The 14,064-nt window shown below is 44.3% G+C and overlaps 1 protein-coding gene across 1 annotated transcript in view; it reads left to right on the forward strand.

Moving 5' to 3' along the window:
• LOC106138943 (leucine-rich repeat serine/threonine-protein kinase 1) overlaps positions 1-14,064 on the forward strand; it is an 86,700-nt gene that overhangs the window by 49,111 nt on the left and 23,525 nt on the right. The window contains exons 34-43 of the mRNA XM_060953345.1: positions 2,606-2,778; positions 3,222-3,412; positions 4,060-4,189; positions 4,827-4,926; positions 5,914-6,035; positions 6,656-6,761; positions 7,514-7,686; positions 8,090-8,290; positions 9,848-10,015; positions 13,762-13,902. Of these exons, the coding sequence (XP_060809328.1) occupies positions 2,606-2,778; positions 3,222-3,412; positions 4,060-4,189; positions 4,827-4,926; positions 5,914-6,035; positions 6,656-6,761; positions 7,514-7,686; positions 8,090-8,290; positions 9,848-10,015; positions 13,762-13,902 (1,505 nt within the window). The remainder of the gene's footprint in view (positions 1-2,605; positions 2,779-3,221; positions 3,413-4,059; positions 4,190-4,826; positions 4,927-5,913; positions 6,036-6,655; positions 6,762-7,513; positions 7,687-8,089; positions 8,291-9,847; positions 10,016-13,761; positions 13,903-14,064) is intronic.

Raw genomic sequence — 14,064 nt, forward strand, 5'->3', positions numbered from 1 at the left:
AACCTTCTTAATAAGTTTGGATAATTTTGAGATGAAATGAAATGCTGCAGTGCAGTTTGTTACCTCTTCTTTTGCACTGACGCTTTGGAAACTTTGTTTTAAGTAATTTTTTTGACGTCAACCAATGTTGTGAAACCAAGATAAATGACAGTTATTAAGTGATATTGAGGTGTCCCATAATAATGAAAAAAAGTTTTGAATTTGAATTAAAATTTGTATCAGTTTTCAAAATTATATGAACAGCTGAACGTGGACTATCAGTCTTTGTGAGACTATTGAATCTGTTTACCACGTAAGTGAGACGTGATTGTATGATGAAAATGCTGCAGTGCAGTTTGTTCCGCCGCTTTTTCTACACATGCGCTTTGGAAGCGGTAGTAGTTATAATTAGATTTAATTGATGTGACGTCAAAAAGTGATACCTTGTATCCAATTTTGAAAGTAAGTCTATTCTATTCTTTTTTGACGGTCTCTGTAGCGCAGCGGTAGTACTAGCTTGTCTGTGACATCGGAGGTCCCGGGTTCGAATCCCGGCCAGGGCATGATGAGAAACGAACTTTTTCTGATTGGCCTGGGTCTTGGATGTTTATCTATATAAGTATTTATTATAAAATATAGTATCGTTGAGTTAGTACCTCGTAACACAAGTCTCGAACTTACTTCGAGGCTAACTCAATCTGTGTAATTTGTCCCGTATATATTTACTAGCTGACCCGCGCAACTTCGTTTGCGTGTATCCCGCTACTTCGACAAATACAGTCAACGCACCAACACATATTGGATACTAATTTTCAATTCACAATAACTTCTCTTTCCCTTAACCGCGTTTAAAATATTAAAATGTTTTTTGGTTTCTGTGACTCTTCTTTGATCGCCCCCCCCTATCAGTTTTTGGAAAAAATATTTAAGTAATGTACAGATTTTTTTTTGTCTTATATGTATAGATCAAAGTCGTAGTACCTACTTTTTAATATTATTTATTTTTTATGTACCGTTTTTTTATATTTTTTGTTTTTTTTATGTACTTACCTACTTTTGTTATATACATCTAACTATTATTTTCTTGTTTACTTTTTAAATTATTTACATTCTACATTTTATTACTTTTACTTATTTTTTATTTACATTTATTTTTAGAAGATTAACTTTGTCTACATTTTTTGAAATATAATATAAGGTATACATACATTTTCATTTTAACGATGAGAAAGGTTTCCCATATATTTAAAATTAAAGACTATCTACAATTAAAACAATAACATAAAAAAATAACATGTATATCTACCTACAGGTAGTTACCTGTAGGTAGATATACATGTTATTTTTTTTTATTTTCCTTTTATTTTTTATTTTTTTTTCTTTACCTTTTTTAATATCTATCCCGAGCCTGACTGAGGCTTTCCTCACGTTCCGTTAACGATTCTTCATCTCTTGCTGAACGTGTTCTTCTGGCATTCACTGTACTACGACCTATGTTAGAACGTCCACGTCTTCTAGGCATGACTATATTTAATTATTACACACACATTATGACACTAACTCCCATATTATTCGCATGTGCCTCAGTAAAAAAATATCTAAATATGTACTTAGAAACAAAAGAAAGATACCTATTCTATTAAGTTCTTTTTCTGAACTTATCTTACCTTAAATTACGATTTTTTTTTTATTTTATTATTTCCCTAATATTAAATTGACCTAACTTTAAATTTTAACCAAAATCTTAATAGAAAATATCAATCCATAAATTACGGTTTTATATTTTAAAAAACTAATCTTACTAATAAGTGCGATTTAATACTAACCTTAGAATACAATACCTACTATTATCATACAATTATTGTTGTCGCGCTGAAAAGCACGTTTTATTTTTCTCAAAGAGCTGCGATAAATAAACGCGTCCGATCGCTTCCGTCCGTCCGTACCGTGCCGCAATACTAATATCGTGATATCTCCTAAACTATATGTCTAAATAACACACTGTAAACTGCAAAAATAATCTAAATTAAATGCTCGTGATGATGAACTTACTTATTTTGATAAGGATATATGTATTATTGGTTATATCACCAGTTAAACATCACCCAACGAATTAAATGTTTTTTTAATACAGAAAAGTAGTTTTTGTGACTTAAATAAAAAAGCTGGATATATGCCATCGCGGACTTTTTTGTAGAACTAATAAAGACCAATGTTTTTGCTATACATTGTTCTTACTTGTATCCAACGGTATAAGCGGCGCACGCACAAATGCAATCTTTAATTAGATTTTTTTTCTGACTTCTTGGACATAAATCGCTATAACTCAGCTAATATAGTTTCAATGTATTTCAATTATATATAAAAACCTGTCGGAGAAAATACTCTTTCTATTAGTGAAAACCGCATCAAAATCCGTTGCGTAGTTTTAAAGTTTTATGCATACGAAGGGACTACAGACAAAATGGGCGACTTTGTTTTATACTATGTAGTGATATTTATTTATTTATTCTAATTCTATGTATGTACATACATACATAAAATCACGCCTCTTTCCCGGAGGGGTAGGCAGAGACTACCTCTTCTTTTCTCTATGTATGTGTGTATACATATTGAACATGTCCAGACGAGCCGTCCAGCTCTGTAGCGGTCAGCGGTCGCAGCGGCGCGCCAGCGCTTAGGAGACTGTTATTGGTGTCATATGTGCCGTGCGGTTTCTGGCCGAGGTTGGCGACGAGACTGCTGGCGGACAATGCGCTCGCGCAGGCCCCGCCCATGATATATAACACGCCCAAGGAGGTGAGTCTTTTTGTGGGCGTCATTGTTGGGTAGGAATCTTAATTTGTAATGTTATTTATTTATTTATTTAAAACTTTATTGCATAAAAAAAAATGTACAAAAGGCGGACTTAATTCCGTTTGGCATTCTCTACCAGTCAACCAGCTGACCAAACAGAATAACTTAGAGTTAATGTTAAAAAAAAAAACAGGAAAAAGGATGGTTTATTTATGTCATAGTTGGACCATCCTCCTCTCTTTCCCATGGATATCGTAAAAGGCGACTAAGGGTAAGGCTTATAAACTTGTGATTATTGTTATGGGCGATGGACTAGCATCTATCATTAAGCCTAAGAGCTGAACGTGGCCTGTCAGTCTTTCAGGACTGCTGGCTCTGTCTACCCCGCAAGCGATATAGACGTGTTAATATAATGCAGATAAAAAGTCTTTTATGTCTTTGGTCAGATCGAATCAGACGAGGCAATGGCTAAAGCTTTAGAACTGAACTGGGGCTGGAAGCTGTGGAAGACCGGCTTGAGCCTCGTGTGCGGCTCCCTTACTCTGCTGTCACTGAGGGAGCTACCGGCGAGGGGACACGCCCTCCTGGCCGGTCTGCCTGAAGAGGACGACGCTGAGAACCCTTACAGGAACATCAGGTATGGAGACGCTGGAGCTGGTCTGAGTCTCGTCAATGACTCCCTTACTCTGCTGTCGCTGAGGGAGCTACCGGCGAGGGGACACGCCCTCCTGGCCGGTCTACCTGAAGAGGACGACGCTGAGAACCCTTACAGGAACATCAGGTATGGAGACGCTGGAGCTGGTCTGAGTCTCGTCAATGACTCCCTTACTCTGCTGTCGCTGAGGGAGCTACCGGCGAGGGGACACGCCCTCCTGGCCGGTATGCCTGAAAAGGACGACGCTGAGAACCCTTATAGGAACATCAGGTATGAAGACGCTGGAGGTGGTCTGAGTCTCGTCAATGACTCCCTTACTCTGCTGTTACTGAGGTAGCTACCAACAAGAGGACTTGCCCTCCTGGCTGGCCTATCTGGAGAAGACGATGCTGAAAACCCTTATAGGAACATCAGGTATGGAGACGCTGGAGGTGGTCTGAGTCTCGTCAATGACTCCCTTACTCTGCTGTCACTGAGGGAGGCACAGGTTCGAATCCCACCTCGACCATGCCCCAATGGCTATTGTCAAAGTTATATACATTAGTTTGCTACTAAACGGTGCTCTTACTTTGAGGGACGGGACTAAAGCCAGGAGGTAGAAGATTCATATTTCGTTTATTTTCTGACAGGTTCCGCGTCCGCCAAGATGGCGCCTGGTCAGAGTTGGAAGTGGACTCGTGCGCGTGCGTCGAGATCATGCTGCCCGCGCAGGTCTGCGTGGTGAAGAGGGACGACGGGCTGGCCATAGCTGGCTACCAGGTCAGTATCACTACATAGTATAAAACAAAGTCGCTATTTTAGTCTGTTTGTCTGTATGCTTAAATCTTTAAAATTACGCAACGGATTTTGATGCGGTTTTTTGTAACAGGTAGAGTGATTCAAGAGGAAGATTCTTATGTATAATTTTTTCCGAATTTTGCACCCGTGCGACGCCGGGGCGGGTCGCTAGTAGCATATAACAGCGCCACCTACCGCCGAAACATACCAAATAAAAAGTTAATAAAATAACGACTTTATAGGAAGGAAAATATTTTCAAAATTGTATACAAGGTATCACTTATAATTTAAGTTATTTTCATTCATTAAGTCTAATTATATCTACTATTGCTTCCAAAGCGCAGGTGTAAAAGAAGCGGCGGAACAAACTACACTGCAGTATTTTCACCGGACGTTAATTACCAAATATATGTAGATCTTAAAACTAAATCTTGGACGAATGCACATTGTCTATATTATAAAAAAGTGAACTAATTCAAATTTTACTTCTTTAAAAATAAATAATTAAAATTAATTTATTAAATAAATAGAAAAAAAGACATGCCAATTATTAAAGTAATTTTATTTCAACTTTTCCCGCCAGAATATTGTTCCTCAATCGTTATTTCTTTCCGCACAGAGCATCAGCCTGGAGCCGAGCCCCGAGGTCCTGGCCAGAGTGCTGTCCCTGGTCTCCGAGCACGTGGACCTGCTGCTCGAGGACTGGTACCCCTCGTTAGGTGCGTACGCCCGTGGAACCATAACATATAACATACATATGTACATACATACATACATGCATACATACATACATACATATGGTCACGTCTTGCGGGGCAGACAGAGCCAGCAGTCTTGAAAAGACTGAATGGCAACGTTCAGCTGATTGGGCTTAATGATAGAATTGCGATTCAAATAGTGACAGGTTGCTAGCCCATCGCCTTAAAAAAAGAAACCCAAGTTTGTGTAAGCCTATCCCTTAGTCGCCTTTTACGACATCCATGGGAAAGAGATGGAGTAGTCACACGGCACATATAACACCAGCAGATAATTTTATTTATTTAAAGCTTTATTAAGACTCACAGATGGACTTTATTCTAATTACATTCTCTATCAGTCATCATCATATCAGCCGTAAGTCGTCCAGTGCTGGTCATAGGCCTCCCCCCAATTACTTCCACCTACAAAGGCATATCCCGTGGTATCACTCTCCTAACCAGAGTGGTGAGGATGTGGCAGCGCCGTGTGGTTCCCGGCACCAATACAAAAAAGAATGGGACCACTCCATCTCTTTCCCATGGATGTCGTAAAAGGCGACTAAGGGATAGGCTTACATACTTGAGATTCTTTTTTAGGCGATGGGCTAGCAACCTGTCGCTATTTGAATCTCAATTCTATTCTAAAGCCAAATATAGCTGAACGTGGCCTATCAGTCTTTACAAGATTGTTGGCTCTGTCTACCCCGCAAGGGATATAGACGTGATTATATGTATGTGGTGAGGATGCAACCGGGACTAAAGCCAGGAGGAACAAGAACGACGAAGACTGCACACGCCATACCGCTCCAAAATTAATCTCTCCTCTCATGGGTCTACTGGAAGAGATTTCTTTTGAAATAAGTAGCACCTTTGTACCAGAATTACTGTAATAAATGCTTCTGTATATAATTTTGTGTACATAAATAAATAAGACTGGATATCACCACAAACACATTTGGCACTCCGCAGGCACACGTTTCGTCCACACCTCTGAGGGTAGATGTCTGATCACGCGAGTGGTACCCTGCCCAGCGTGCCTTCGAGACGCCCAGGAGAGACCGGAACCACTGCAGAACCACCAGCTGGCCCAGGTTATTATTGCTATTATATTTATTTATATTTATGTATATTGATATATGGATTATTTCGCCTAACAGCTGAACGTGGCATGTTAGTCTTTCAAGTCAGCTGGCTATGTCTAACCCCGCAAGGGATATATGTAATATATATGATTATATGTAATTATTTTCAATATATGACATTAAAATTTGAAGATATCATCGAAAAGCATCATCAACCCAAAAAGCTGAACGTGGCCTATCAGTCTTTTCAAGACTGGTGGCTCTGTCTACCCCGCAAGGGATAAAGACGTGACTATATGTATGTATGTATCATCGAAAAGACTGATAGGCCACGTTCAGCTGTTCGGCTTAATTATAGAATTGAGATTCAAATAGTGACAGGTTGCTGGCCCATCGCCTATAAGAAGAATCCCAACTTTATAAGCCTATCCCATATTCGCCTTCCACGACATCCATGGAAAAGAGATGGAGTGGTCCTATTCTTTTTTCTATTGGTGCCGGGAACCACGCGGATTTTTTTAAAAGTTAAAACTATGATTATTTATAGAGAAATAATAGTACTAGATTTATACCTGTCTGTAAGTTTCATACACATATGATTCACATCAACAATCATATATATGTTGCAGGCGTTCCGTCGGCTAGAGCTGGGGGCGGAGCCCCCGCGGAGACTGCGGCTGTCCGAGGAGTCCCGCGCTTCGGACGGGGACAGCGGCGTCGGCGCAGAATCAAATGGTATATGAGTTCTTAATTTTATATTCAGAATCTCAATTTGTACACTAGATTATGACCATAGATCGGAATAGGTAGATTGATTTTATGTACTTGCATCATCAATTACTATAGAAAGCATAACATGGATAAGCCTCTTTTCCGGGATTCCATTTCAGTACTTACACTTACAGTAAACTACATTGTCCGCGGGTAACATAGGACTACAATTTTCGTGAACAAGTCGGGGGAAAACAGCTACCACTCATATATTCTTTATCTCACTTGTAAAAAATCCGAAGAAATCTTAATAATTTACAAATCCCGCAATCCCGGACGGAGGCATGTTCATATTAATATATACTTTTCAGTTCATTGACCCCAATTCAATCTACCTATTCCGATCTCTGATTATGACTATGCCTTACTTTGTGTACCCGTTAGGGATAAAGACGTGATTGTTTAGTATGTAAATATATATGTGTATGAAATTGCAGTAATTGCAATAGGCGTTAGAGTGCGGGGTAGACAGAGCCAACAGTCTTGAAATATTGATAGGCTACGGTCAGTTTTAGGCTCAACAATAGAATTGACATTCAAATAATGTCAGATGGCTACCTCATCGCCTATAAGAAGAATCCCAAGTTTTAAAGCCTATCCCTTAGACGCCTTTTACGACATGGGAAAGAGATGGAGTGGAAATTCCCGTTTATTTTTTTAATATAGTTACCGGGAACCTCACGGCATACATTAGTGTTATACAATACAAATTTCAGCTTCCTCCCGCCTGGGTTCGGTGGAAGGCATCGTGAACGCCCCCCCGGCGCCCCCCGCGGCGGCGTGGTCGGCGTGGACCGTGGAGGAGTGCATCCTGTGCGCCTGCGCCGGCGCGCGGCCCCGCTGCCTGTCCCACGGGGATGTGGGCTTAGCCGACGTGGCGCCAGATGTCGTGAGTCGCTTTAACCCTCACACGAGAGGAGGGGGTGTTATTATAGTTGTTCCAGCATCCTCCTATCTAGGTTTACAGGGTCCCATTACAACTAATGGCTGTACAAAGTTACAGGTTGACTAAGCATATATACAAGGAGAGTGTGGAGGGAAAGGTCGGAGTGGGAAGATCTAGACGAACGTATCTAAAAAACGTCCTGGTGAAAGGTCAGGTCAAGAGTAACGAAACCTACGAGTTTGCGTGAAGAGAGTTATGAATGTAGATGAAGCGAAGGAAGTATGCTGAGATCGTGGCAAGTGAAAAGATTTAGTCTCTGCCTACCCCTCCCTGAAAGTGAGATATGCAAGTAATTTTATGTAAGTACCTATAGCTTGTTATATTCTCTTGTTATTTCATTCCACAGCTACTCCTCGACGTAGAAGAAGACAAAAGGGCCCGCTGGGACCAGATCTCGCGCAGTTCGGTCGCGGGGCGGGGCGCCTTCGGGACCGTGTTAGCGGGGAGCTGGAGACGGGGCGGGGGCTCCATCCCCGTCGCCGTGAAAGCCCTACAGCCCGTGCCGCCCCCGGCTCCGCACGATGCTGCCGCTCTGCATGCTTACAAGGTCAGATGTGACCACTTTATGACCTCGGAATATGTCCGCTCGCTACGATTCCTGAGCTGGAATGGCGCGGTTAATGTTGACTGGCAGATAATGCTTCTAGCATTATGTCCGCCAACTGTGTTTTACATTTATATTTTATGCAATAAACTAGAGGCCGCCGTGCCGTGTGGTTCCCGGCACCAATACAAAAAACAATAGGACGACTCCATCTCTTTCCCATGGATGTCGTATAAGGCGACTAAGGGATAGGCTTACAAACTAGGGATTCTTTTTAGGCGATGGGCTAGCAACCTGTCACTATTTGAATCTCAATTCTATCATTAAGCTAAATACCCCGCAAGGGATATAGACGTTAACATACATATGTATGTATGTATGTATGTAACTAGAGGCCGCCCGCGACTTCGTCCGCTTGGAAACCCTATCATAACGTAACAATAAATCCCGCAGTAACTCCGGGATAAAAAGTAGCCTATGTGTTATTCTGGGTCCTCAGCTATCCACATACCAAATTTCATCGTAATCGGTTCAGTAGTTTTTGTGTGAAAGAGTAACAAACATTCATACTGACATCCTGACATACTCACAAACTTTCGCATTTTTAATATTAGTAGGATGGATTAAATAATGAGGAACTAGCCGCTGTAACATGGCACGCGCGACGCCATTTTTAGCACGCTAAAAACTATCGCTGTTTCGCTTGTTATTATGACGTGAAAAGGGACAGCGATAGTTTTTCACGCGATAAAAAACAGTTTCCCTTCCCTATGCAAAAAGTGGCCTCGAAAGGGCGACCCAGGGAATTATTAAATCTGCGCAAGAGCACACTAGTTGGACAGCTCCCACTGATACGCAATCTATTTGTCTAATAACAGTCGGGGAAATTAATGGGGAGATGGGGGAAATGAGTCGGGGTAATTTTTCGACTGTCTTTCGATATACGGAACCTTTGCCAGCTGCGGTCTACGATAGTGATAAGCCCAAGCTTGACAAACTCATATAATCACGTCTATATCCCTTGCGGTGTAGACAGAGCCAAGAGTGTTAAAAAGACTGATAGGCCACGTTCAGCTGTTTAGCTTAATGACAGAATTGGGATTCAAACAGTGAGAGCCCATCGCCTAATAGAAGAATCCTAAGTTCATTAGCCTGTCCTTTTGTCGCCTTTTACGAAACTCACGGGACGAGATGTAGTGGTCCTGGTGAGGATGCAACCTGGGACCTAAGCCAGGAGGTAATAAGTATATAAAAATCATCCGATTCCATCTTGTGCCGTTTGGTTCCCGACGCCAATACAAAAAAGAATAGGACCACTCCATCTCTTTCCCATGGATGTCGTAAAACGCGACTAAGGAATAGGCTTACAATCTTGGGATTCTTTTTCAGGCGATGGGCTAGCAACCTGTCACTATTTGAATCTCAATTCTATCATTAAGCCAAATAGCTGAACGTGGCCGATCAGTCTTTTCAAGACTATTGGCTCTGTCTATCCCACAAGCGATATAGACGTGACCATATGTATGTATGTACGATTTCATCTCTACCCCCCGTTCCCAGGCGGCGCTGTCACGCTGGGAGCGGGACCCCACGGCGGGCGCGTGCCGAGCCTACTGCGGGCTGCGGCAGGAGCTCACCATCCTGAACCAGTTGCGGCACCCCCACGTGGTGCCCCTCCTGGGGGTCTGCGGGGCTCCGCTGGCCTTGCTGCTTGAGTTGGCACCGCTGGTGGGTTGTCTGTTTGTTTGTCGTGCGTGAGAATTGATATGAATGAGAAGAGTAGAGTTATGAATGTGGATGAAGCGGAGGAAGTATGCAGAGATCGTGGCAAGTGGAAAGAGGTAGTCTCTGCCTATCCCTCCGGGAAAGAGGCGTGATTTTATGTTTGTATGTAAATTGATAACACTGGTGTAAAATTTTTTAGGTTGCCTTAACATTTAGTCCTGGATACATCACGCTTGAGGGGAAAAAAATTTGGGTTGTGTGTAAATTTTTATGCGACATAACATAAAAAAAATAAAGAAATTAGAAATAGTCTTAAAATAAAAAAAAAATTTTAAGGGTGGACCACCCCTATCACTCTAATATTTTTTTCGTTATCGCCTCATGGCAATGAGTTGACGTCAGCCAATGGTAAAATGAAATAACGAAAGTGGGGATGGTAGGGTAGGCTTGTTTTTGAAAGCGATTGAAGCGGTGGTCATTCGGTCGCCGAACGTCTAACAGTAAAGTTGGTCATAGCAGAGTCTATGTCGTAGAGATATTATTAATATACTACGTCTATTGTGCGTATGATTATGTATAAATAGTGTTAAAAGTACTGCAAAAGTGATTTGGTTTATTTAGATCAAAATACAAGGAAATTACAAGTTAAAAGGTGTTTTAATTACTTTCTGAGATATATTGGCATACGCCAACATGTTGTTGTTGTTTTTTTCTCATGGTGCAATAAAGAGTCTATCTATCTACGTCGGCTGAACTAACGCCAGGTCGTGTGCCCCAAAGAGTTCATCTATCTATCTATCTATCTATCTACGTCGCGTGAACTAACGCCCGGTCGTGTGCCCCTAAGAGTCCATCTATCTATCTACGTCGCGTGAACTAACGCCCGGTCGTGTGCCCCAAAGAGTCTATCTATCTATCTGTCTACTTCTTCTTAGTCGTGTCACTCTTGACAGAGTGGTCGTGGTCATCATGTAGTGTTGGAGGCGGGCGCCAATTTGCGCCTTACGATGTCCCGCCATTTCTCCCTGCTGGAAGTCATCCTGCTGCACTCGTTAAGTGAACCGCCAATCACAGACTTTATTTGGTCGGTCCATCGCATGGGTGACCTCCCGCGTGGTCGAGAGCCTTCCACTTTACCCATCTATCTGTCTACGTCGGTTGAACTAACGCCCGGTCGTGTGCCCCAAAGAGTCCATCCATCTATCTATCTACGTCGCGTGAACTAACGCCCGGTCGTGTGCCCCAAAGAGTCCATCTATCTGTCTATCTACGTCGCGTGAACTAACGCCCGGTCGTGTGCCCCAAAGAGTCCCATCTATCTGTCTATCTACGTCGCGTGAACTAACCCGGGTCGTGTGCCCCAAAGAGTCCATCTATCTGTCTATCTACGTCGCGTGAACTAACGCCCGGTCGTGTGCCCCAAAGAGTCTATCTATCTGTCTATCTACGTCGCGTGAACTAACGCCCGGTCGTGTGCCCCAAAGAGTCCATCTATCTATCTATCTACGTCGCGTGAACTAACGCCCGGTCGTGTGCCTCAAAGAGTCTATCTATCTACGTCGCGTGAACTAACGGCCGGTGGTGTGCCCCAAAGAGTCTATCTATCTATCTACGTCGCGTGAACTAACGGCCGGTGGTGTGCCCCAAAGAGTCTATCTATCTATCTATCTACGTCGCGTAAACTAACGCCCGGTCGTGTGCCCCAAAGAGTCCATCTATCTATCTGCGTCGCGTGAACTAACGCCGGGTCGTGTGCACCAAAGAGTCCATCTATCTATCTGCGTCGCGTGAACTAACGCCGGGTCGTGTGCCCCAAAGAGACCATCTATCTATCTGCGTCGCGTGAACTAACGCCCGGTCGTGTGCCTCAAAGAGTCTATCTATCTACGTCGCGTGAACTAACAGCCGGTGGTGTGCCCCAAAGAGTCTATCTATCTATCTATCTACGTCGCGTAAACTAACGCCCGGTCGTGTGCCCCAAAGAGTCCATCTATCTATCTGCGTCGCGTGAACTAACGCCGGGTCGTGTGCCCCAAAGAGTCCATCTATCTATCTGCGTCGCGTGAACTAACGCCCGGTCGTGTGCCCCAAAGAGTCTATCTATCTATCTACGTCGCGTGAACTAACGCCGGGTCGTGTGCCCCAAAGAGTCCATCGATCTATCTACGTCGCGTGAACTAACGCCCGGTCGTTTGCCCCAAAGAGTCTATCTATCTATCTACGTCGCGTGAACTTACGCCGGGTCGTGTGCCCCAAAGAGTCCATCTATCTATCTACGTCGCGTGAACTAACGCCCGGTTGTGTGCCCCAAAGAGTAGCTATCTATCTACGTCGCGTGAACTAACGCCGGGTCGTGTGCTCCAAAGAGTCTATCTATCTACGACGCGTGAACTAACGCCCGGTCGTGTGCCCCAAAGAGTCTATCTATCTATCTATCTACGTCGGCTGAACTAACGCCCGGTCGTGTGCCCCAAAGAGTCTATCTATCTATCTATCTACGTCGGCTGAACTAACGCCGGGTCGTGTGCCCCAAAGAGTCTATCTATCTATTTATCTACGTCGGCTGAACTAACGCCGGGTCGTGTGCCCCAAAGAGTCCATCTATCTATCTCCGTCGCGTGAACTAACGGCCGGTCGTGTGCCCCAAAGAGTCTTATCTATCTATCTGTCTTCTTCTTCTTAGTCGTGTCACTCTTGACAGAGTGGTCGTGGTCATCATGTAGTGTTGGAGGCGGGCGCCAATGTGCGCCTTACGATGTCCCGCCATTTCTCCCTGCTGGAAGTCATCCTGCTGCACTCGTTAAGTGAACCGCCAATCACAGACTTTATTTGGTCGGTCCATCGCATGGGTGACCTCCCGCGCGGTCGAGAGCCTTCCACTTTACCCATCTATCTGTCTACGTCGCGTGAACTAACGCCCGGTCGTGTGCCCCAAAGAGTCCATCTATCTATCTGCGTCGCGTGAACTAACGCCGGGTCGTGTGCCCCAAAGAGTCCATCTATCTATCTACGTCGCGTGAACTAACGCCCGGTCGTGTGCCCCAAAGAGTCCATCCATCTATCTATCTACGTCGCGTGAACTAACGCCCGGTCGTGTGCCCCAAAGAGTCCATCCATCTATCTATCTACGTCGCGTGAACTAACGCCGGGTCGTGTGCCCCAAAGAGTCCATCTATCTATCTGTCTATCAATCTACGTCGCGTGAACTAACGCAGGGTCGTGTGCCCCAAAGAGTCCATCCATCTATCTATCTACGTCGCGTGAACTAACGCCCGGTGGTGTGCCCCAAAGAGTCCATCTATCTGTCTATCTACGTCGCGTGAACTAACGCCCGGTCGTGTGCCCCAAAGAGTCCATCTATCAATCTACGTCGCGTGAACTAACGCCCGGTCGTGTGCCCCAATGAGTCCATCTATCTACCAATCTACGTCGCGTGAACTAACACCCGGTCGTGTGCCCCAAAGAGTCCATCTATCTGTCTATCTACGTCGCGTGAACTAACGCCCGGTCGTGTGCCCCAAAGAGTCCATCTATCTATCTATCTGCGTCGCGTGAACTAACGCCGGGTCGCGTGCCCCAAAGAGTCTATCTATCTATCTACGTCGCGTGAACTAACGCCCGGTCGTGTGCCCCAAAGAGTCTATATATCTATCTACGTCGCGTGAACTAACGCCCGGTCGTGTGCCCCAAAGAGTCCATCTATCTATCTATCTACGTCGCGTGAACTAACGCTCGGTGGGATGCCCCAGGGCGCGCTGGACGGCGTGCTGCGCTCGTACGCGGGCTGCGGCGCGCGCGTGGGCCCCCGCGCGGCGCGCGCGCTGGCGCTGCAGGTGGCGCGCGCGCTGGAGTACCTCCACGCCAGGCGGGTCGTCTACAGGGACCTTAAGGTAATGTACTATAAATAAATTAATATGTAAGTATGGGCCGTGTGGTTCCCGGCACAAATACAAAACAAAAAAGACTAAGACCACTCCATCTCTTTCCCATGGATGTCGTAAAAGGCGACTAAGGGATAGGCTTATAAAATTGCGATCCTTTTTTTTAGGCGA

Source organism: Amyelois transitella, chromosome 31 (assembly GCF_032362555.1).
Source record: "Amyelois transitella isolate CPQ chromosome 31, ilAmyTran1.1, whole genome shotgun sequence".
Lineage (NCBI taxonomy): Eukaryota > Metazoa > Arthropoda > Insecta > Lepidoptera > Pyralidae > Amyelois > Amyelois transitella.